At 39.6% G+C, this 21,635-nt stretch overlaps 1 protein-coding gene across 2 annotated transcripts; it reads right to left on the reverse strand.

Moving 5' to 3' along the window:
- Positions 1 to 1,485: 1,485 nt before the first annotated feature.
- On the reverse strand, positions 1,486 to 20,977 carry DIPK2A (divergent protein kinase domain 2A). 2 transcript variants are annotated; one of them, XM_061452901.1, is made up of 3 exons: positions 20,176 to 20,977; positions 5,772 to 6,075; positions 1,486 to 3,113 (listed from the first exon to the last, which is right to left on the reverse strand). In XM_061452901.1, the coding sequence occupies exons 1-3, from the start codon at positions 20,827 to 20,829 to the stop codon at positions 2,782 to 2,784; spliced, it is 1,290 nt and encodes a 429-aa protein (XP_061308885.1). In that variant the 5' UTR covers positions 20,830 to 20,977; the 3' UTR covers positions 1,486 to 2,781. The 2 variants fall into 2 exon arrangements, with proteins under 2 accessions (XP_061308885.1, XP_061308886.1); XM_061452902.1 differs by lacking the exon at positions 20,176 to 20,977 and adding an exon at positions 10,828 to 11,030.
- Between the last annotated feature and the right edge of the window lie 658 nt (positions 20,978 to 21,635).

The following is a 21,635-nucleotide window of genomic DNA, read 5'->3' on the forward strand; positions in this document are numbered from 1 at the left end:
AATATAACAAAAAAATGGCTTGATCAAGTCATTTTCATGAAAATGACTTCCACTTATGATAATACCCAAAACAAAAATATTCCTGACAGATAATTCATACTTCGGATCAGTCTACTAGAAAGGAGGAGGAGGAAAGTTCGTTCCTATCTGTCACTTTTGATGACAGGCGCATTCTGGGACACTACAAAAACTAGTTCTATGTATATTTTAATGCACCCTAAAGTAAGTCAATCTTAAAAGACTTACTAATCTGAAAATGAATAGCTGAGATGAGGTTCTTAAAGTATTCTTTATTAATATCATTAGAAGTTGCAGAAACAACTTTCTTGTAATATAAAGGCACAGGGAGACAGTTTTGATAAAATATTCCAATCAAACAGTAACTTACAGTACAAAAGGACAATTGTAATGCACATACAAACCCCAAACATCTCATTCAAAAATATTTCACTGTGTTCATCAATAATGGGCAATGACTAAAAATATAAATTGTTATTATACAATAAATATCTGACAGGTACAAACAGAACAAGATTTATTGCTCTCCACAATGTTTTCCCTGTAGTGTTTTTTGTTTGTTTTTTAAAGTTCCAAATTCCTTTTACAGTCAACTTTAGTATCTTATTTCTGAGGCAACTAAACCCCAAACCAAATCTGACAGGACATTCTGACAGCTACAGAACTGCCTTGAATACTATCCAGAACTGGCAGTGTTTGTTTCTTTTACAACTTTGACAATCATACTCCATTCACTCATTGGGAAATGTGGCAGATATTTATAAAATCAACTTTAGTGATAAATCAAGGCTTTTATGGCAAAGTAGGATTATCTAGTTTTAGGGTTAGTGTATTTTCTCAAAATAAGTAGATTTTATGTTGAAAAATAACATGAACCTTCTCTGACAGCTTGTGCCAGAGGAAGCATGCAAAACCATATTCAAGTGAGGGGAGTGGAGAAACGAAAATTAAAAGCTGCATTGGGCATTCCAACTTCAGAAAATGAAACAAGGGACTGGGAGCAAATTAAGCCTACATAGGCAAAGATTACTTAAGGTGAGAATTTTGAATTCTAAAATACCCTTAAGATAATCAACTAAGAAATCAAAATGCACTCTGTATCTTTATACAGCTCTGGTTTTTGAGCTTTGAAGAAGGGACAGAGAGTGAGTTTGTGTTTTACTAACCTTGCACTTTGCAGTAATCTCGTAATGCAACAGTTTCCATCAGTCTTTTGATGCAGTGTAAGAGGCATATTAGCTTTGCTCTTAAAAGTAGCACATACTACCTTGCCCATATTCTTTTTAGCTTGTACAAAATATTGGTTTATACACGCATTTAAGATATACTACTTTCCTTCATTACTGTTACAAGAAGTAATATGCATACATTTCTTACGAGTATCTTTTTATGAATAAGACTGCAGGAAAATGAAGAATTATAGCAGTTGTTAAAAAAAAGAAAAAAAACAAACAAGCTTTAAAGTGAGTTCTTGCAGCACTGAGGTTTTATCAAAACTGTAATTTTATGAGAACTCGGTACTTACACAAACCTCAACAAGTCAATTTTGACTGCACTAGGAATAGTCAAACTGAGTTCAAGAAAAGGTGTCTAGAGTGAATACAGCTTAATCAATTTAGCCAGTAAACCAAAAGATGAATATTCAGTAAACTCCATTACACTTGAATTCAACAGAATTGGGAATAATGCAAAACCAACTTCTAACTTTCTAGACATTATTATTCAAATTAAAGTTTTCTTTCAGCATTAGCACATAGTTTCAGAAGTCCCTCAAAGAATTAACCAAGGATCACTGAAATTTGAATCTTCAGAATTATTAGCTTCACTACGATATAGCATTTCCTTTAGTGTTCAGAAACTAATAAAACCATTTTCTTTGGTTTATGCGTAACTACACTGGCCTAGTTAATTCTTACTTTTAAATTAATGCAGATCTTTTCATTGTAGGCTCTCTCCAATTCTCAAATTGTCTCTGTTAAAAGCAAGAGTTTGCTCATCCCATGATTTCCTGCTAAACAATGGTGTATATACTGTCATGAAGGGTAAATGTTTTGTACAATAATTACATTAAGTGGTATTTCCAATGGCTGGACTACAAAAGACATCAAATGAATGTAGTTCAAATGACACTTGAGTTTATGTCAATCTTAAAAAAAAAAATACACAATGTCTAAGCATAGTAAAATACAGTGTAAACCCCCCTAAAATTAGACAGTAAACATAGGAATCCTGCACTCACAGTAGGAATGTACTGCACAGCATTAACATGAAAGCCTGTTAAATTTGAACGAATGCAGACAGCTATATTTACCTGGATGTAAATGCCACTTCAAGGTGTTTAAACAAACACAAAAATGAGACAATGATGTCAGGAAAAAGGCCTTTAAAACAGGCCATGAGTCTAACTTGACTTTCCAAGTAAGAACATCAGCTCACAAAACCGTGACACTAATGCAGTTTTATGTAAAGTACCCTTTGACACACAAGCTGTCAATTAAGCTATCACAGTCTTTAATGACCTACTCCCTTTTAAATAGTTAGGGAGGGGAGTCAATAGTAGCTCAAGTTTTAATTCACTAAGTACCTTTTCTGTTTGCAAAGGAACATTACAACACCATAAATTTATTATTTTATGGTATTTATAAAACTGATAAACTAGGGGGTTTTTATGTTCTCTTTTTAATACGTAAGTTCAAACCTTCATTTTCTATGCGTCTTTGCAATAGTGTTTTAGCCAGTGTTGCAAAAAAATTTCACTGTGGACTACCTCACATTGTTACTCAATTGTGCAAGGTATTCTCGCAGTTCTTTTGCAGCTTGGAATCTACCATATCGCTTCTTTGGGTTGGCACACTCATCCAGCAAGGCCTCAAGTCGGCCATCTTTGGCAATTTCAGCTGGCGGGTCATGAAGTAGTCCTCCAGAAGTGCCACGCCACATGGCATGTCTTGATAAAAGGTTCTGACAAATAGCATAATAATTGTGGTCCACAGTGACACGAGCACAAAGAATCTCTTTTGAGAAGGACAGACAAGCTTCTTTATCACAGTCATCAAATTTGCTTTCATACCATACATCCCAGTTTTCAGGTTTATCTGTGAAGTATAAGGAGACAGTAAAAATAAAAATGTGAGATAGCAAAGAAAAGAGCATATGTGTGTTTGAATACAATCAGAAACTCAATACACAGCAAACTGGTTGTATTTAAACTATAAACCAACTTTGTTTAGATGAACTCCTAAATGTTCTAGTCTAAGATTTCACCTCACAGCTTGATACACTCTTCTGCTGAAACAGCCCTGGAAATACAAAAATAAGGGAAAGAAAAAAAAAAGACAGTAAAACAAATAGCAAAGAGAGGGAAGCAGAAAAAACAGCACACTGAACACATGATATCTACATTCACATACATACCCAGAGGAAAAAAATGTAGCAGGAACAAGTACAAGAGAATGATCCACAGCTGAAGTCAAGAGAAAAACAAACAAGCAACATGATTTATTTTAGCAACATAGGTCTGGTTTCTCCAGTTCCCCTGGGAACTAACACTCACAACTGGTCTATCAAAGAACAAAACCAGCCATTGCAAATTGCCATAAACTTCTAAAACATGATCTTCCAATCTCTTACTTTAGACATGGTTGTAACTAAGAAGTGCATATAAAACAGCAGATGCATTAAACATAATCTTTGACAAAAAAGAAAAAAAATCCACAAAACAAATGGCACTTAAGCACATATTAAACTCTACCTTATATACACAAAGTTATCAAAATTTGAAGATGTAACTAGTGCCCTTATCACAAAGCATTCTTTCCCTTAAACCCTGATTTACAGAAAATATCTTCTACAATAACAACAGTAAGATAATAAGGTTACTAAGTGTGAGATTTGAGTTCTTAATACTTTTTGTTAGAAAACTTCCATCTTAAGTTTTTAGATTACTGCCAGCTTTGAGAAGAGGTCCTTATCATGGAGTCTCATCATTTTGAAGATCTCTTTTAGCACTGTGATGTACATATTAAAATTTGTTTGGTAGTCTCTGAGCTGCTACTAGTCTACTTACGGTGCACTGCAAGCTAGTCTAGGAAAAAGAAACCTACTGAAGAATGACTGCTAAAACTATAAAAACAGGATGTAAAATTTGTACAATGAACAGCAAACTCAAAACTTAAAAAAAGCCAGCAACAAGGAGAATGGGAAAAAAAGACTTCAGCAAATTCAAATATGATATCCTCACAGAGTACAACTAGATACTACTGTACAGTGCAGTTGGATAAATGTACCCAATCAAATATCTAAACAGGCATATTAATCACTCTAGACTGAGATTGTTTAATGAAACTTTCCAGAATATTAATTAAATCAGTACTAAATGTCAACTTTATATAAAGACAGAACTTTCTTGTGTGTCCTCATTTGCTTCCAGTGTTCTTGATTGTTAGATTACAAATCATGCAGCAAAATTAGTCTGAGAACTGCAGGCAACAGATTAAGCATGACACTTTCAGCATTTTGCTTCTGCCAGATGAGTATATATCAACTTTCTCAGAGTTCATTTGGTCATCTTTGTGACTGAGCGATTCAGACATGCTCCAGAAGTCAAACTCTTCAATAATATTATTTTAAGAGGATAGAGAAAGAAGATAAAAAAAAATAAATTTATTTGTGTGGCCCATTAAGTGCTAAAGCAAATGCACTGGATATTCAACATACGAAAAGGTTTTCTCGGTAGGCCCAGACAATTTTAATCCAAGCTCCTTGAGAGTGTATATTAAACGTAATTTAAAAAACAAAAAATGAAAAACAAAATACCAAAACAACAAAACCCCAAAACCAAACCAACAAACAAAAAAGACCCATGCAACACATGTCCTCACAGACACGTGTGTGGATGGAAAATAGTCTTAAAAGTTAATTCAGCAGCACAGCAGATGAAGCCTATTTGCAAAGCTGAAAAAAAAAAAAAATCCATTTATCCAAAGCAAACTGGAAACACTTGGCCTATTGCTATGAATTTCTGCAGAACCTAGGGCTTCATGTTCAGTGTCTCTAGCCCTTAGGTCTGCAAAGTTTGCCTTATAAAGAAATACGAACCTATGTAATGCTACTTTGTCAAACATCTCTCCTGCTGCCACTGCTTTGAGCTTTTACAGTTGACAGAAAGATGAATGAATTTTCACTACTCCCACCTAGAAACAGCACAAAAATTACCCATTCCTTCAGTTTCATTATTACAAAGCACCAATCTGAACAACTGAACCAGAGGCAGGCTATGTAACTAAGGCAAAGCGAGCAGTAAGATCATCTCGTCATTCACAGAAAACAGAATGCCAAGACTTCTGTCCTTACAGATGTCTGGAAAAGACAAAAGGAAACTCTTTCAGCAAAGGCAGACAAGACAGTCAGCCAGCCCCTGTGCCTCTCTGTTCACCCATCTGTACAAACTCATCCAACGTCCGAACTCCCTCCTGCCACTCCCACCTCTCCACTTAAAACTGCATTACAGAGGTTAAAAGTGCATGGAAATCAAGTTCAGGTAAATTCAACACTTTGTAAAATTGACAAATTGGTCAAGTTAATTAGTGGTCTCATTGCAGAAGAAAGCTAATTAGTTTGCTAATTAGTAGTCTGGCTGTAAAGCCAACCAAACTTGTATTTAGAAGCTACACACACTTCAAATACTGTGCTTACAGAGAAAGAAGGGAGAAGAGATATGGAGAGAGGGGAAAGGAGAAAAAGACAACACTTACTCTGTCTGATTAACCTTTTGTCTGCTACCAGAACATTTTCTGCATCTACAATGATAACTTTCCCATCTCTTGGTCCAACTGCAAAGTTGTCAAAGCTGACATCAAGGAGGTAGAGTGCAAATTCAAAGTCATTATTTGTTAGCTGCTCAGCTATTTCCATTAATTGCCAGGCCAGATCCACTCGTTTCTCCCATGGTGCATTAAAGTAACTCCACAGTTCTTCTCCAACATAATTGACAGCCACCATTCTTCCACATGCTCCTAAGTACTTTGCGAACGGCCAACCCTCATCAGATGGAAAACTCTGTATATAAAAAGATTTTTTAAAAATTTTCATTAATACAAAACAGCTTAGATTTAAAAGGTTGATCAATAATATTTAGAAAAGACACCTGTAAATATCCATCAACATTACATCTCCAGATACATCTAAGTTTTGAAAGGAAAGAAAACACAACGCAAAAATACGTTTATGTGAGCAACAGGCCCTGCTGGACCATGAAAAGGGAAGAGCTGGATGACCTGAAATAATACATAACCCATACGTAGCTTTCCATATACTACATACCTTTTTTTTTTTATTTATTTTTTTACACATACACATGCACAATTCCATCAAGTATCTTTGTCTATTAGTGTTTTATACACCTGTTGTACTAATGCAAGTATACTTCCCACTAAGATAATGTTGCATCTGATATTTTTAGTTAAAACCAACTCTTAAAAACCTAAAGGAAAAACGTTAAAAAGTGACACCTTCTCACCAACACACACACGCACACCCCCTTCCCGTTTTTCCCAGTTGATCAGATTCCATTCTGACTACACACCTTATGATGTTAGGACATGCTGTTATCTAGCTATTCTCATCAAGATGAGCTTTCTCATCTGCAGAATGAAAAATACCCACTTTCATGTTTAAATGGCTTTTGTTGAATGGGCATGACTTAACAGTCATTAAACAGTTTTTGTTTGATATAATTAAAGCATTTAATGAAATGTCATGGAGGCCTTAATTGAGCCCATATTGAAAATGAAGGCTGAGTACCAGCTTAACTTATACCTAGCTTCCAGCAGTCCTTGCTTAGACCACTTAAGAACATTCCAATTTGGTCATCCAGAGTTTTAAAATTATTTAATATTTTAAATATAATTTTGAGACAGTAAAAATACCCACTTACGTGTTAATACTATTTGATAATTGGATCCTACTGGAAAATGAGCACCCTTTCCAGACTATTCTGCCTTAAGATGTCCTCTATGGAATTTTCAAGGATGCTTCAAAGTTTCTACATAGCAAATCCTGTCTATATAGTACATGCGAAGAAATTAATCTCATAATTGATATACATTGTTGACATGGTTTGCCATCTTTGTGGCAAACACCATTAAGCCAGCCTCTAACATGGTATGTGTAGAAGACAATTTCAGGGGAAATAATCATGTTTATCATTACAAAGAAGAAACTTTCAATCTTTCTCAGTCGGTGAAAAGGACATCAGACCCACAAAAATAACAGAAGTTCAAAGTTTTTGGGGTGCCTACGTGTCTGGACTTCTACTCTATTTTGAAGACCTGATCAACCTGCATAGATGAATCTGGTCATGAAAAATCCAGAGGATGACACAGAACTAATTTGATAGTTTTGAGACCAGCACAATGCTTTCAAGCTGTGACACCACGTAACTGGGCAGAACTAAATCTCTCTCACCAACCAAATTTACAATACAATATTTTTATCTATAGGCTTCAAGGCAATTTATGAAGGTGGTAAGTATGGGCAAATATCCACTAGTTCAAGACAAGTCAAGTGATACATTCAACCCTTAAGAAGTTGGCAGGGTTTTTTTTCGCTTGTTGTGTGGTTAGCAAAATTATTTTCCAATGAATGGTGTGCTAATTCAGTGTTTCTTACTTATTCTACAAATAGACCGATATAGAGAAAAATCATGCCTGTGGCATCAATAAACACCACTGTCCTGGGTTCAGCAGTAGCAGTCATTTTTCTCCTTCTTGGTAGCTGGTGCAGTGCTGTGTTTTTGACTTTCAGCCTGGGAACAGCACTGATAACACTGATGGTTTTAGTTGTTGCTCAGTAATGTTTACTCTGACCAAGGACTTTGTGAGCCTCATGCTCTGCCAGGGAGGAGGGGAAGCCGGGAGAAAGCACAGACAGGACACCTGACCCAAACTAGCCAAAGAGGTATTCCATACCACAGCACATCATGCCCAGTTGTCCTGGGTTCAGCAGTAGCAGTCATGTTTCTCCTTCGTGGTAGCTGGTGCAGTGTTGTGTTTTGACTTCCAGCCTGGGAACAGTGCTGATGATACCAATGTTTTCGGTTGTTGCTAAGTGATGTTTACCCTGACCAAGGACTTTGTGAGGCTCATGCTCTGCCAGGGAGGAGGGGAAGCCATGAGGAAGCAGAGACGGGGTGCCTGACCCGGGCTAGCCAGGGAGGTATTCCATACCACAGCACATCATGCCCGGGGTGGGGGGTAACTGGGTGTTACCCGAAAGGACACGGGCTTCTGGGTGGGACTTGTTTCTTGGCCGGTGGTATTGTATTCTCTTCCCTTGTTATTTTCTCCTATCATTGTTGTAGTTGGTAGTAGCGGTGGTGATTTGTGTTGTACATTGGTTGCTGGACTGTTCTTGTCTCAACCCGTGCGAGTTGCACTCTTTCGATCCTACTCCCCGTTCCTCCAGGAGCGGGGAAGGGGAGAGCCCAGGGCGGGGGGGGGGGGGGGGGGGGCTCGATTGCTCTCAACCCGGCACCACTCACTGGGAGTGAGTGAACAAGCTGTCTGGCTAGGGTTTAAACCACGACACCAGTATATAAACTGGGGGCAGTTACCTGGAAGGGATAGATCACTGCTCCAGTTGGGCTGGGTATGGGTCAGCTGGTAGTAAGCAGATGTATTCTCTTCCCTTGTTATCTCCCTTATCATTATTATTATTATTATTGGTGGCAGCAGTAGTGGTTTGTGTTATACCTTAGTTACTGAACTGTTCTTATCTCAACCTGTGGGAGTTACAGTCTTTTGATTCTCCTCCCCATCCCTCCAGGAGCTGGGGGAGCAAGGGAAGGAGTGAGCGAGCGGCTGCGTGGTTCTGAGTTGCCAGCTGGGCTTAAACCATGACAACCACCAAAAAGAAATTTCATGCACATTTATTAGTATTGTATTCAGTTCTGGATCCAAACAAACCAATACACAAGTTGCTGTTGTTCATCAAATGAGTTATTTACAAAGGAACGTGTTATTTCACTCAAAATGGAACAAGCATGAGTTGGTGCTGTGGTATAACCTCCTGAGAACTACTCCAGTGAGCAGGATCCAGTGGCATATAGGAAAATTCAACATACTGCCTACCAGTATCTATCAGGAAAAAGCCATACATCTTAGTATTGGGGAAGTCAAAATATGTGTACCTATGTGTCCTGTACCCACGTATATTTCCTTTATCCATACCTTATAAACCCAAATTTCTATCTTAAATTGGAGAAAATTTACCTAATTACATTTTCGTATAAATACAGGTTTAACCAATTCCACCAACTGTGCATAACATTATTGTATTGCTGCATTTTATCAGCATTTAATGCAATATAGTCAATTCAATTGCTACAGCAATGATGCCTAAATATTTTTATATGACTCTGGACCACCCCACTCCTTTTCTTTTTCAATCCTCTCCTTTTCTGTATTTCAGTCCTGCTCTGCTTATGCTTTTGCTTCCCTTCCCAAATAAAAACTCAACCACAAACAGTTGAACCTGGCAAATGCCATGCTAAAACTGGAAGCAAAGGTGTCCATCCCTCCCAACCCATACAGCATACTCATTTCAATCCTCCTCATGTGATTAGGAATGCAGCACAGCTGGTACATGCTGGGCCAGTGTTTGCTTCGATCAGTGGCCTGATCCAGCTCATCACATCACCAAATCATTCTAGTACTGACAAAAGGAAAGGACAAGGTCTGAATAGCCAGGTGCAGAAGAAAGGACCCCTCCTCTCCAGCAGCACCAGGGATTTATGTAATGGATTAAACTGATTTTGAAAGTACAGCATTAGTCACAATGGTACACTGACTGTCAAAACACATCTATTATCTTCCTGCATTCAGTACACTGAATTTCACTGCACATTAAGAAATCCTAAGAGCAGTTTAGTTTATTAAGAAGTGAACATCCCCAAAACTACTAGTAAAATATCTGCATGCCCTACTGTAACACAGATATTTATAACTCTGTGGCAATAAAAAGACCTTCTGACAACAGGAGTGCAGGGAATCCTGCCAACATCTGCACATGTACAAACATCTCTGTTCTGGCTCCCTTCCAACTGGCATGTAACAGCCACATCTACACTTCATTACCCAAGTCAGTAGCCAAAGAAGGGGAAAAAAATATGTACAAGTTCCTCATTGAGCAGTTTTATACTCACTCAGTGAATCTGACAAGAATATTAATTGATCTGTTGTCTTTGCAAGCAGAGATTTGTATCTTTCTGTACTATTCTATTTCAAAAACATCCTTCTAGATGAAACTGCAACTAACAACCTGATGATTTTTAATATTTCTTCATATATTAGACTTTCGAAAGCAAGTAAGACATGATATGAATTTTTATGGTCATTGAACTTGTTTTCCACAAACAAGTCGCAATTATAAAAAAAGGCTTAGTACATAGCTGCGAAAAATCTCAGATTTCTTTGTAGTAATGCATAACATTATTTTAGATTTTAATTCTCAAATTACTATTAGTATATATAATGAGATAATTTTGTACTTGAATAGGCTATTTCAAGACTTTAAAATGTGCATTTGACAAGATAAAAATTAGGCTTTTCTTCAAAACCAGAACCAGCTATCTGACAAAAGAATCTGCAATCCTGCAGAATGTACACACAAATGCCATGGTAACCACAGATAACCAAGCCCTGAAACATGTTTTAAAATATAGTAATGCATATGAAAAACTACAAAGAGGTAGCTTAATGAGTTTTTTCTCATTACAGTTGTTAATATAGAATGGTTTGGGTTGGAAGGAACCTTAAAGATGATCTAGTTGGACCCAGGTGCCATGGGCAAGGACACCTTCCAGAAGACCAGGTTGCTCAAAGCTTCACCCATTGTGGCCTTAGTTACCTTTCTTGAAATACATATAAGTTTCTAACAGAAAGAATGAAAACAGTTAATGTAACAAAAACCTCTGCTACCTCCACTCCCAGTGACACACACATAAAAAAACTCTTTCTTTTGCCCTAATTAGCGAAGTTACAGATACCTAAGCAAGGCTTAAAAACCTAAGCGAACCCTGTCAAAGGGACAAAGAACAGTTTGTTCCTGAAAGAATAATGGTACATTTATGTCTTAAAAAACAAAACACAACAATAAAAACACTGTAGTTTCAAAATAAATATTGAAAGTCAATAGGATGAATTTATTGTTTCACAGAAGCATAAGACACGCTATCAGTGCATTTGCTGTCCCCACTTCCACCTGTTTAAACATGAGAAGATATACAAAATCTGCCATTGGTTTCAAATGTTCAGAGCTGTGAATTAGATCACACAGTGAAAACTCACCAGCTTGAAGCTGATAAGGCCTATTGTAGTCTGCAATAACACAAATCCCCTTTGAATTAAACACTTAAAATAATATTGGTTTATCATGATCAAGCATATAATTCATCCTAATAATCAATTCCAAAAAAAACCAAACCAGTTTACAACTGACAACTTTAAGCTATTGTTCCAATGTATCATTAAAAACAATGTGCTTTGCATTTTCAAAACTACTCTAGATGATGCTATATGTCACTACTGATTTTTTGTATAAAGTGAGTTCCATCTAAAGAAATCAAAACAACAGAGAGCATATGTAAACAGCAGGGACTTCTCTTCCTACTCCTTATGAATCTGAATACCTTCATGGCAAAATTAAATGCTTTTTGACACCTTCTTCACTTAAATCATCCTACTAAGCTGTGTTTGCCCAGGCACAAACTGGCATGGCAGGTAGAATTTAAATAATATCCTCTTCCTCAAACGAAAAAAAATTAGTTCTGTCTCACAGAGTACTGTTGATTCTGCAGTGTAAACAGAACTAACACTGCTATTAGTCACCAAGGCAAGTAAGTAAAGCTCTAGAACCACGAAAAGCTAGAAAGCAGATTTTACAAGGCGAGGTTTCAGCTCAAAGAAAGTTAAAGAGCACCGTCTAAATGCAGCTGCCTTCTTATGTCACAAAATGATCTGTATTCTAGAAGATATATATTCAAACACATTGGTGAATGCTAGTGAGAATAACAAAAACAATTTCATTCTCAACTATATGTCAAATCATTTGACATCCCACAGAAGCATATATATATATATATATATCCTACACACCCAGTGGATTTCATTGAACATTCCAAATATTAGTGTTCCCACTGAAACTACACTGCTTTCATTTACTTGGCTTTTGCGCAGTTTTATTACATTTCAATCAGTTACTACATACAATTCATGCCAACAAGTGGAACATACCAGGATTGACTGACATATTGTAGGACAAAAATACACAGACCACTCTAAATACTCAGAATTAGAAGCTGCTCAATTATTAAGTTGAACGCTTAAACTGTAAAAGTTATATTTTACAATGTTAGCAGAGGTATGTCATTTCTCCAAACAAATTAATGAATAATGATTAAACACTAGAACGATAGTAGAATTTAATGTTGTATTAGTTTTTACCTGTTCATATTAGTCTGTAGTTCATATTCAGATTAAATTTGCAATATCTGTTAGGAGCCTGGAATATTTCACTATAAGAGATGGCCTACTCTTATCTCAGAAAGTTGATCTGCAAAATTAAAGAGACTAAACCAAAGCCTCAATTACTTAATTCAGGGAAGTAAAACATGGCTCCCCCTTTACATCAGATATACCAGAAGAAACTGGACAACACTGGTATTTCAAGGTTTGGAATGTGGGATAACACATTTTTTCTGCGTTCCTGAAAACTGTAAAGAGTTACAATTTCTCAGGAGGATTTCTGTTTAAGTCTGTACAGTGATTTCTCAGGATCCTCCAAATTACAACTGTCATTCATCATAATACAGACCCCACAGTAACTTCAAGTATTTCTAGACATTCCTTACACTTTACTGACATGTCTTCACTCTAGGAAAGTTCACCAGAAAGAAGAATGAAAATAATTTTGATCATGTGAGGAAGATTATATGGTAATATGACAAGTACAAGCCAGTTCTGGCCTAATATGTATACTCATATGTCACTGCAAAAAAAAATAACTCTTCAGTTTTCAGTATGATCAAATCAATGGAATATTTTTGTAATACAATGTTACTCAATTTTAATTCAACAATATTCTTTCATTTCTCTTTAAAAATGTGCACAATGGAAATTTAGGGACAGACAACAAATTCACTCCCTTTCTCCACAATGCTTAGAACCATTTAAAACAGGATTCAAAAAAGACTGAAGCCACTTTAACATCCAAAATTCAAATCCATTGCTTTGTGAATTTTCTACAGGTGTCAACTGATTTGTGAAAAAAAAAAAAAAAATTAAAAAATTTAAGAAAGGACTTGAAAAGAAACAGAAAAAAATCCATTTACCCATAAAGCAGCATTTGTAGAGACATTCCTTAAGCACTGTTTGCTTACTGCAGAAAGAAAAAAATAGCTTTCAAGCAAAAAAATAGTTCAACTGCATGCAAGCAATTTGGGAAGGCAGGAAATCCCGATTTATAATCATCTGGAGCAGAATACAGTGAATCTTTAAAATTAAATCATATACAAAATTACAGATAATCAAAAAGCCTCAAAGCAACTGGAGATAACATGACTAGCAACAACTGATCTCAAACTAGGTTTTAACTTCTTCATAAAGATCAGAAGAAAGTATTGAACACATTAAAATACTACACATTAAATACTACTCAGTATGTCAAAATGACAGTATTTATATGAGCCAGAACTTAAATAATTCAAGTCCACTAGATGACATACCACGTAGTACAGATAACTGTCTTAAATCCACTACTTGTTTTTTAGCATAGGAATTGTGTATCAGGAACACTAAATTGAGTAATTAAAAAATTTAAAAGGCACCAAGTATTAAAACTGATGCATCTTATCACTGTATTTAGAATAGAAGTACAGAAAATAACCTATGACTAGAACACTGGGTATGATAAAAAAAAAAAAAAAGAGAAATCTCAGGCAAAAAAAAAAATGCCACTTACTTCAGACTGAGTTAAGTGTGTATCAGCAAAGTAATTCTGTAAAATATTTAGCTAAATTGCTATTTTGAGTGAATTCAGTGAAAGGAATTGTTTCAAAGAGATCACAGTTTATGTTCTAATGTATGTTTACCAGATGTCAATTATTGTTCTTCCCATAACAAAACCAAACTGAAACCCCAATGATGACATGAAGAGAAACCAGAAGAATTTTCGGTTATGTGGCAACAGACTGCTCACGCAGAGCAATTATACTAGGAATAGAGATACAGTTGATGGGTTTGTTTTGGTTTGGGGTTTTTTTTCCCCTACAAGGAATGATGATGATCAGAAGTTGTGAGAAAAATAAAGTCATTAAGCTTAACTATTTAGAAAGCTAAATACATATCTGAAGGAAGAGCAACAATTCAGACAATCTATTTGAAAAAATACAGAAATACTACTACTTTCCATATAGGTACTTGAATTTTTGTTAGAGTCAGAAAAACAAGAAGTCTTTAAGACTTGTAATTTACATACAAGATGCAAACATTCACCATCATTTTTGAAGAAGCTCCGTTTTAAACAGGTTGTTAAAAGCTACATCTTGAGACTAAGCTGCTTTAATGCACTCTGAATATAATTCATAGACACCTGTAGTTTGAAAAAAAACCCAACATACACACTACTTGCAAGCATTGTAATTACTTTTATTTTAATAATGAAGTTTGCATGCAAACTTCAGTTTTGCTTTTGTGCTGGTTTTAGCTGGGATAAAGCTAATTTTCTTCTATTAGCTGGTACAGGGCTGTGTTTTAGATTTATGGTTGAAACAGTGTTAGTAGTTCACAGATGTTTTTGTTACTGTTGACTAGTGCTTACACACAGCCAAGGCCTCTTCTGCTCATCCCACCACTCCACCAGTGAGTAGACTGGGGGCGCATAAAGAGAAGACACAGCTGGGACAGCTGACCCAAACTGACCCAAGGGATATTCCAAACCTTACGGCATCATGCTCAGCATATAAAAGCTGGGGGAAGAAGAAACTCTAAACCCATTTTTTAAGTGCTGGCATTTGTCTTCCCAAGTAATCATTACATGTGGAAATCCTTCCCAAGTAATCATTACTCCTGGAGATGGTCTACCAACGGGAAGTGGTGAATGAATTCCTTGTTTTGCTTTGCTCGTGTGCGCAGCTTTTACTTTACCTATTAAACTGCCTTTTTATCTCAACCCACAAGTTTTCTCACTTTTATTCTTCGAATTCTCTCCCCCATCCCCAAGTAGCTGTGTGGTGCTTAGTCACTGGCTGGGGTTAAACCGCAATACTTGGATAACAAGGCAAATGCACTGTCATTTTAATAATGCATCTGCCAGCGCCATACACCAATACAACAGCCAGCACAATGGCAAGACTGCATATTCCAACCAGCTCTAGATGCACTTCTGCCACAATTTATAGAACTTCTGTTTCAGTTTTTCTAGGAAAGACAAACTGTCTTTTTAGCTAACCATTAGATCTTAGAAGGAATACAACCACTTCACCAAAAAATCCACGCTTTTCTTACCTAGAAACAGTTTCTTACTTCAGCCATCATGAGTTATACTGTAGTTTCCCCAACCCCAAGAAATAAGAATACCCCACTTTGGCCTGCTTTTGGTCTTTGCTTGTTTTGAATAGTTTTAGGATTTTTTTGTGCTTAAGCACAAGATTTAAAACTTTGCACAGGCCTTCATGTGTTGGACAACACATGGTTGCATACCATGGCTCACAGCATGGCAGCTATGGTGGCACAACAGTAGCTCAAAAACTGTTAAGAGCCACAGTGGCTCTAAATAGGAAATCTGGAGGCTGATAAGAGATTAGTGCAGGAGCTCTGTGAAAAATATGAGGCATGTATAGAGAAAGCTTAACCACTTCCCCAAATCTTTCTGTTGAACTGCCTTGGTTTGGGGAAAAAGAACTTGTTAGGAATTGCGAGGGAGGGAGAGGGTGGAATTTGTGTAAGAATCAAAGAACGAACAACTACCTGAGTCTCTACTGAAATTAACAATATTTTTGGTTCTGTAATGGTAAGTTTATGTTTCTATTTTCCAGTGAAGATAAAAATTAATGACGTTACTTCATGAACTTGAATATAATTCTTTATTTGAGTGTACCTCATGGTTAAAAAAACTGAAAGTTTTTCCACTACGCTCATTTTTAAAAGACAAACTAGAAGGAAGATGGTTTATAAGAAGTCATAGGGTAAGGATAGATTTGCTTACACCCATGCTGGTGCTATGAATTCTGCAAGAAGTGAATATTCACATTGCACTAAGTCTGTAATCCAATTTATTTTTAAAATTTTGCTATTTCTTCACAAGGCAACTTCGGCCAACCTGTATCTGAAAGTGATGCACACAGTCATCATATTCAATCAGGAATTAGATACGATGGACAGAACCTATCTTCCAGGTGATTCCTATTTAAAATACTGTTTTCCATTAAATGAGTTGAAGAGAATATCAGCAAGCTTTTTTGTTGCTTTTACCTGAATAAGCTGTTCATGTTTATATAAAATATAAACATAAATCTTTTTATAAAAAATGTAGCGAATTTTCATTATAGATCAGAATTTATTCTACTAAAAAGTATTTGCCTTTACTGCAGAAAAGGACTACTAGAAAAGGGAAGGAAAAACCCAGACATATCAGAAGTTAAATCTTAAACATTTACATTTCCAGTTGAACAATTTTTTCCTCAACCCTCACATATACGTTGTTTAATTCAAATGTGAATTCAGATCAAAAATGAGAAAACTTAATTACTGACTAATTTAGTGAGATTCTACAAAAGTAAAAATAGTATTTTAATACTCAGAAAAAGATGTAAACTGTACAGAATAGTAAGTCAGCTGTTCTTTCATTTGCTCCACGAAGTAAAATGGCAAAAGCGGCTGAAATCTTCACTGAGTACACGTATGCAACTGTTTAACAAATGTGGATAAAGAAGGTTAACAAGAAAGCTATAAAAAATACAAATACTGAGTTAGGATTACAGTAAGTAATCTATACAAAACTGTGCTGATTTACTACTGTTCATGAACTTGTAACAAAAGCATTATCATGCTATGGGTTAAAGCATCACCTGAAAACTTCCTACAGCAAATGCTGCAAGTCACTTGTGACAATATGCAGTTTGTAAGCACCACTTTGAGAATAATCCATACTCCAAATAGACTTCCAGCTAAAATCCCAATCTAATAAAAATTCTTGTAATCCACAAATCATAATCTCTAGTAGATGATTGCAGTGAATTTTCTATTAAAAATCAAAGATCAAGATTTAAATTCAGTGCCTATTTACATTTCACTGCTCCTATAATTTAATTAAAACAACACAGAACTTTATGTATGGAACACTGACGAGTTTAGAAGTTATCTCCACTTCTAAACCAAAACTGTTATTCATGACAGTGATTTAAACAGTCACAGTAGTGTTTCCTGAAAGGCTCGAGGCAAAAACTACCAATACTTCGCTTTGTGCCTTCCAGTGACAACCAGACAGCATCAGTTAAATGCGTTGAAATTCTACTTATTTTTTTATTTAAAAATAAAATCTCATTCTTTACATGATGTCATGCAGGGTTCCTTTCCTGGAAGCAGCTGATTTTTAGAACAAGCTTACAAGTCTCACTCCCATGCCAGTATCTGCCCTCATCAATACTGCAGAAGCTATACCATAAGACGTTTTATATACCTTACTTATAAGCAAACTTCTCAGCAGTCAGTTATCAATTCTGGAAAATAACTTCGCCTCTTGTAAAGAATGCCTTGCATCTTGCTGTTGCAATAGCAGCATAACACAAAATTATCCATTCCTTATGTGTTTGTCAAGTAAAGCCTGAGAATAGAGTGGTAAGTAACACATTATGCAAAGGAGAAGAGTTCCTTCAGATCTGTGTATTTAAGATACTTCATTTCCACCTGAGGGAAGGTATTCCAACCTACAGTACCCATTACCAAAGTTGATGAACAGTTTTCTGGAGAACACATTAAGAGTGTTTCGACATACAAACCTGACCTGAAGTTGCCCAAAAATATTTTCCAGGATATGCTTATTCACAAAAATTTAAAAAACCCTGCAAAACACCTTTCATCTGACAAGAAGTGACAGAAAACTTCACCACACTCTGGAAAGTAAAGGTAAAGGCTGCCTCGCTTCCCACCAGTTTGACCTGCTTTGCTCTCAGCAGCACCTTCCATATGATAAACAGCAAGCAAAGTGCTTGTTAAGTTCATGTCCACAGATTTTCATCTCTTCAACAGATCTGGTTGACAGCCTCAGGGCTCATCCACAGCTTATCAAGAAGCTGACAGGAATCAAGGCTCTTAAATTAACCCATGCTGGCCACTGCCTTTGATTCACCCCATGAAAGTAAATGCTGCAATTGTGCCACAGAATAAATTGGCCCTACAAACTATGAAGAAACATACAGAGCTCTTTTCTGGCCACCTAAGGCTATGCTCAGTACGTTGGAACCAGTGTTCAAACCAAAACTGTAAGCTGCATGAAATGCAGCCAAAACAAACTGATTCTCAAAGAACTTCAAAATATGCTCAGCAAAGCAAAGCAGTTTTGATTTTCTTAAGTGAAGTTTCCTTCTTCACTGTGCTCAGGAGCAACTTCACGGCAAAATGGAAGACACACTGTGCCCTAAGTCCAGTCAGAAGCAAACTGTAAACTTACTCTGAAAACAAACCTAAGAGCTGTACATGGAGAGACTGAAAGGCATTCTACTTAAAAATATGCTTTTAATTAAGTGGAGTTCATAAATGCGTTTTCTAGAAATTAGTCAGTAGGTGAATTTGCTGTAGGGCAAAGCCTGCAGCACTGCTTTTTGAGCATTAGATATTTCTTGGCCTCTCACTAGAGAAACAGCAGATGTTTATAACAGTAATCATGCAGTGATGCTTTCAAACGTATCTGCAAATACCCTTTTTATCAAACATCAGACAAAGGCAAGGACAGTTCAGTACTTAGTCAAAACAATTCCAATTCCAAACTTACACATTAGAGGCATACTTGGAGTTCCCTCAGCAATGTGAATAGGCGAAATACAAAGCTCCCCACATAAACAGATATGAAACAGAAGCAACTGCGTGGTGCTACAGAATAAAACAGCTTTCTACAAATTTTTCACCTACAAATTTATGCAACATTAAAGCACAAATTTCTGGCCTGTGAACATAACCAGCCGTCCCAATTAATGGATATAAAACATGAAACTGCCGAAAGAGAATACGGTTAATGTATTTTTCACTCCATTTTCAGGCTATGAAACAGCTATTTCTAATTTTTACTAACAGGAATAAAAAAATTGTATTTAGTTCCCATAAGAACACGACATAGCATGAGTCAGTTTTTGACAAGGAAAGTGCAACAACATTAACGTTTATACCCACTATCTACTAAACTAGACCCTAAGAAACTAATCACCAATTCCCATAGCTGCCTAGGAGTATATGTATTACTGGAGGCGCCATACGATTAAAGCCAAACACTTAACTGTAAGCAAGAGATAAATCCACCAGAAAGCATCTATCTGCCTTTCGGCATGTCACCCCGCCTTGCTTCCTGCAGGATAGCTGCTTGCTTTCACCGTTAGCTGCCAAGCAGACAAGTAAGCTCCCTGCCTAGATCAGAAAAGCAAGAAGGATGAAGGAGTTAATGCCTTGGGGCACAGCAGCACCGTGAAGGAAGACAAATAGTGAAAACTGTAACGAAGAAAGAAAGAAAGACTACGAGACTCCGGGAGATAATGAAACGCCTCTTGCCCAGAGTGGGAACCAGAGACCCTCTCTTCGGCCTGCCCAGCTGATACCTTTACATAAGTCACTGTTAGGGAAAAGAGGAGGGCCCCGGCGTTCCGCCGTTGTTTGAGGCAAGCTTCCCGGGAGCCCCGCTCCCCTGCCCACAGGCACAGCTGCGTGCGCCCGGCGCGCCGCCAAACGACACCCCGGCCACGGCGAAGGGCCCAAGGAAGACGCTCGGAGGGGATGGGCCTGCCAGCAAGGAGCCCGCGGGGCCCGACCCGCCTGTGGCAGGGAGGGCGGCTGTGCAGCACCAAGGAGAGCAGGCGGGGCCCACCCGCGCGCTGCCGGTGCCGTCGGGCTCGCTTACCTGCAGGACCAGCGGCTCGGGGTTGAAGGCGAGGGTAATGAGGAGCTGCATGCGCTCCGAGTCCTTCAGGTTGCGCAGCAGGAAGCTGCCCGAGTCCTTGGTCTCGGCGTAGCGGCGCACCAGGCGGTCGAGCAGGCGCTGCGAGGGGCAGTGCACCAGGTCCGACCACCCCTCCACGGCGTCGGGAGTGAGGAGCCGCACGTCGCCGTTGAGGCTGGCGAACTCGGTAGCGTGCAGGGCCTGGAGGAGGTCGCAGCGGCCCCTGCCGGTGGCGCGGCGGCAGATCTTGGTGTCGATGTCGGCGAGCTCCTGCGCGGAGCCCAGGCGCTTGAGGACAACGCGGCGACTGCCCTCGCGGGGCTCCCCGTACCGCGCGAAGTAGACGTTCTTGACATTGAAGAAGTCGAAGAGGCGCAGCCGGCCCCAGCTCTCCAGCCGCAGCTGCCCGTTGAGGAACTTGCGGCACCAGCTGGTGCCCCAGCAGGCCGGGCACTTATTGAGCTGCAGGAAGCGCCGCTCCGACAGCTCGTTGCGCTGCAGCGAGGCCAGCAGCGAGTGCGTGTTCAGCACCAGCGCCGCCGCCAGGCTGCCCAGCACCGCCAGCTTCACGTAGCGGTACAGCCGCCCCAACTTCAGCGACACCAGCCGCAGCATCGTCCCGGGCCGGCCCGAACGGGCCCCCCGCCCTGTGCCGCGCTCGCTCCCCGCCCCGGCCGCGCCGCAGCTCCGGCACCAATAAACTCTCCGCCTCGCCGCTCGCCCGATAAAAGGCAGCCAAGTTACTGAGGGGACGGCGGGGAGGGGGAGGGGAGGGGAGGGGAGGAGGTGCCAGCAGCCCGCCGGCCCGGCCGGCCCCGCCCCCGGGGGCGGGGCTCCGCCGCCGCTCCCGCCGCCGCGGAGGTGTGCGCGAGCCGCCCGCCTCCAGAGGGGGGGTCCCTCCTCCCGCCGCGGCCCCCGCCCACCCGGGGAGGGGTCTCACGCGAGCGCCGGCGGCCGCGGGGGTTGGCTGCACGTGACGCCGCGAGGGAGCGTGCGGCCCACGCACCCCCCCGCCTCGGAGCCGGAGCCGCAGGAGTCGCCACGCGCGCGAGGAGGGCGGGGCTCAGGGAATGGGCGGGGCGGGGGCGGGGCGAGCTGCCCTTCCCGCCCCCTCACCCGCTGGCCCCCGTCTGACTCCGGAGCCGGCCGGGCCGGGGGCAGCGGGGTTTGCCGCGGTGGGCGCCATGTTCTCCAGCCGCCCCAGGGCGTAGGGCGGCGGTGCTCGTGAGCTGCGAGCGGTGCCACGCGACTGGCAGCACAGACCTTATTGCCGCCGGTGCTGTTCCCATCACCCCGCGTGGCCCAGCCCGCCCCTCGCGGCCTTTTCACGGCCCGCCTGCCTTCAGAGGTGGCCCTCTCTGGCCCGCCGCTATGGCCCGGCGCGGCGGAGGCGGTGGCAGCGCGGCTCAGACCTGTCGCTA

The sequence above is a fragment of the Pezoporus flaviventris genome, unplaced genomic scaffold (genome assembly GCF_033815535.1).
Source record: "Pezoporus flaviventris isolate CSIRO_AGI_PZ_B2104156 unplaced genomic scaffold, CSIRO_AGI_Pfla_v1 ptg000013l, whole genome shotgun sequence".
In the NCBI taxonomy this organism is placed as follows: Eukaryota; Metazoa; Chordata; class Aves; order Psittaciformes; family Psittacidae; genus Pezoporus; species Pezoporus flaviventris.

Excerpts from the sequence above, each read along its gene's own strand:
- DIPK2A (XM_061452901.1), bottom strand. The coding sequence starts at position 20,829 with ATGCTGCGGCTGGTGTCGCTGAAGTTGGGGCGGCTGTACCGCTACGTG. Across the intron at positions 6,076-20,175 it reads CCGAGCCGCTGGTCCTGCAG|AGTTTTCCATCTGATGAGGG; the intron begins GTAAGCGAGCCC and ends TTTTATATACAG. Across the intron at positions 3,114-5,771 it reads CAAAAGGTTAATCAGACAGA|ATAAACCTGAAAACTGGGAT; the intron begins GTAAGTGTTGTC and ends TATACTTCACAG.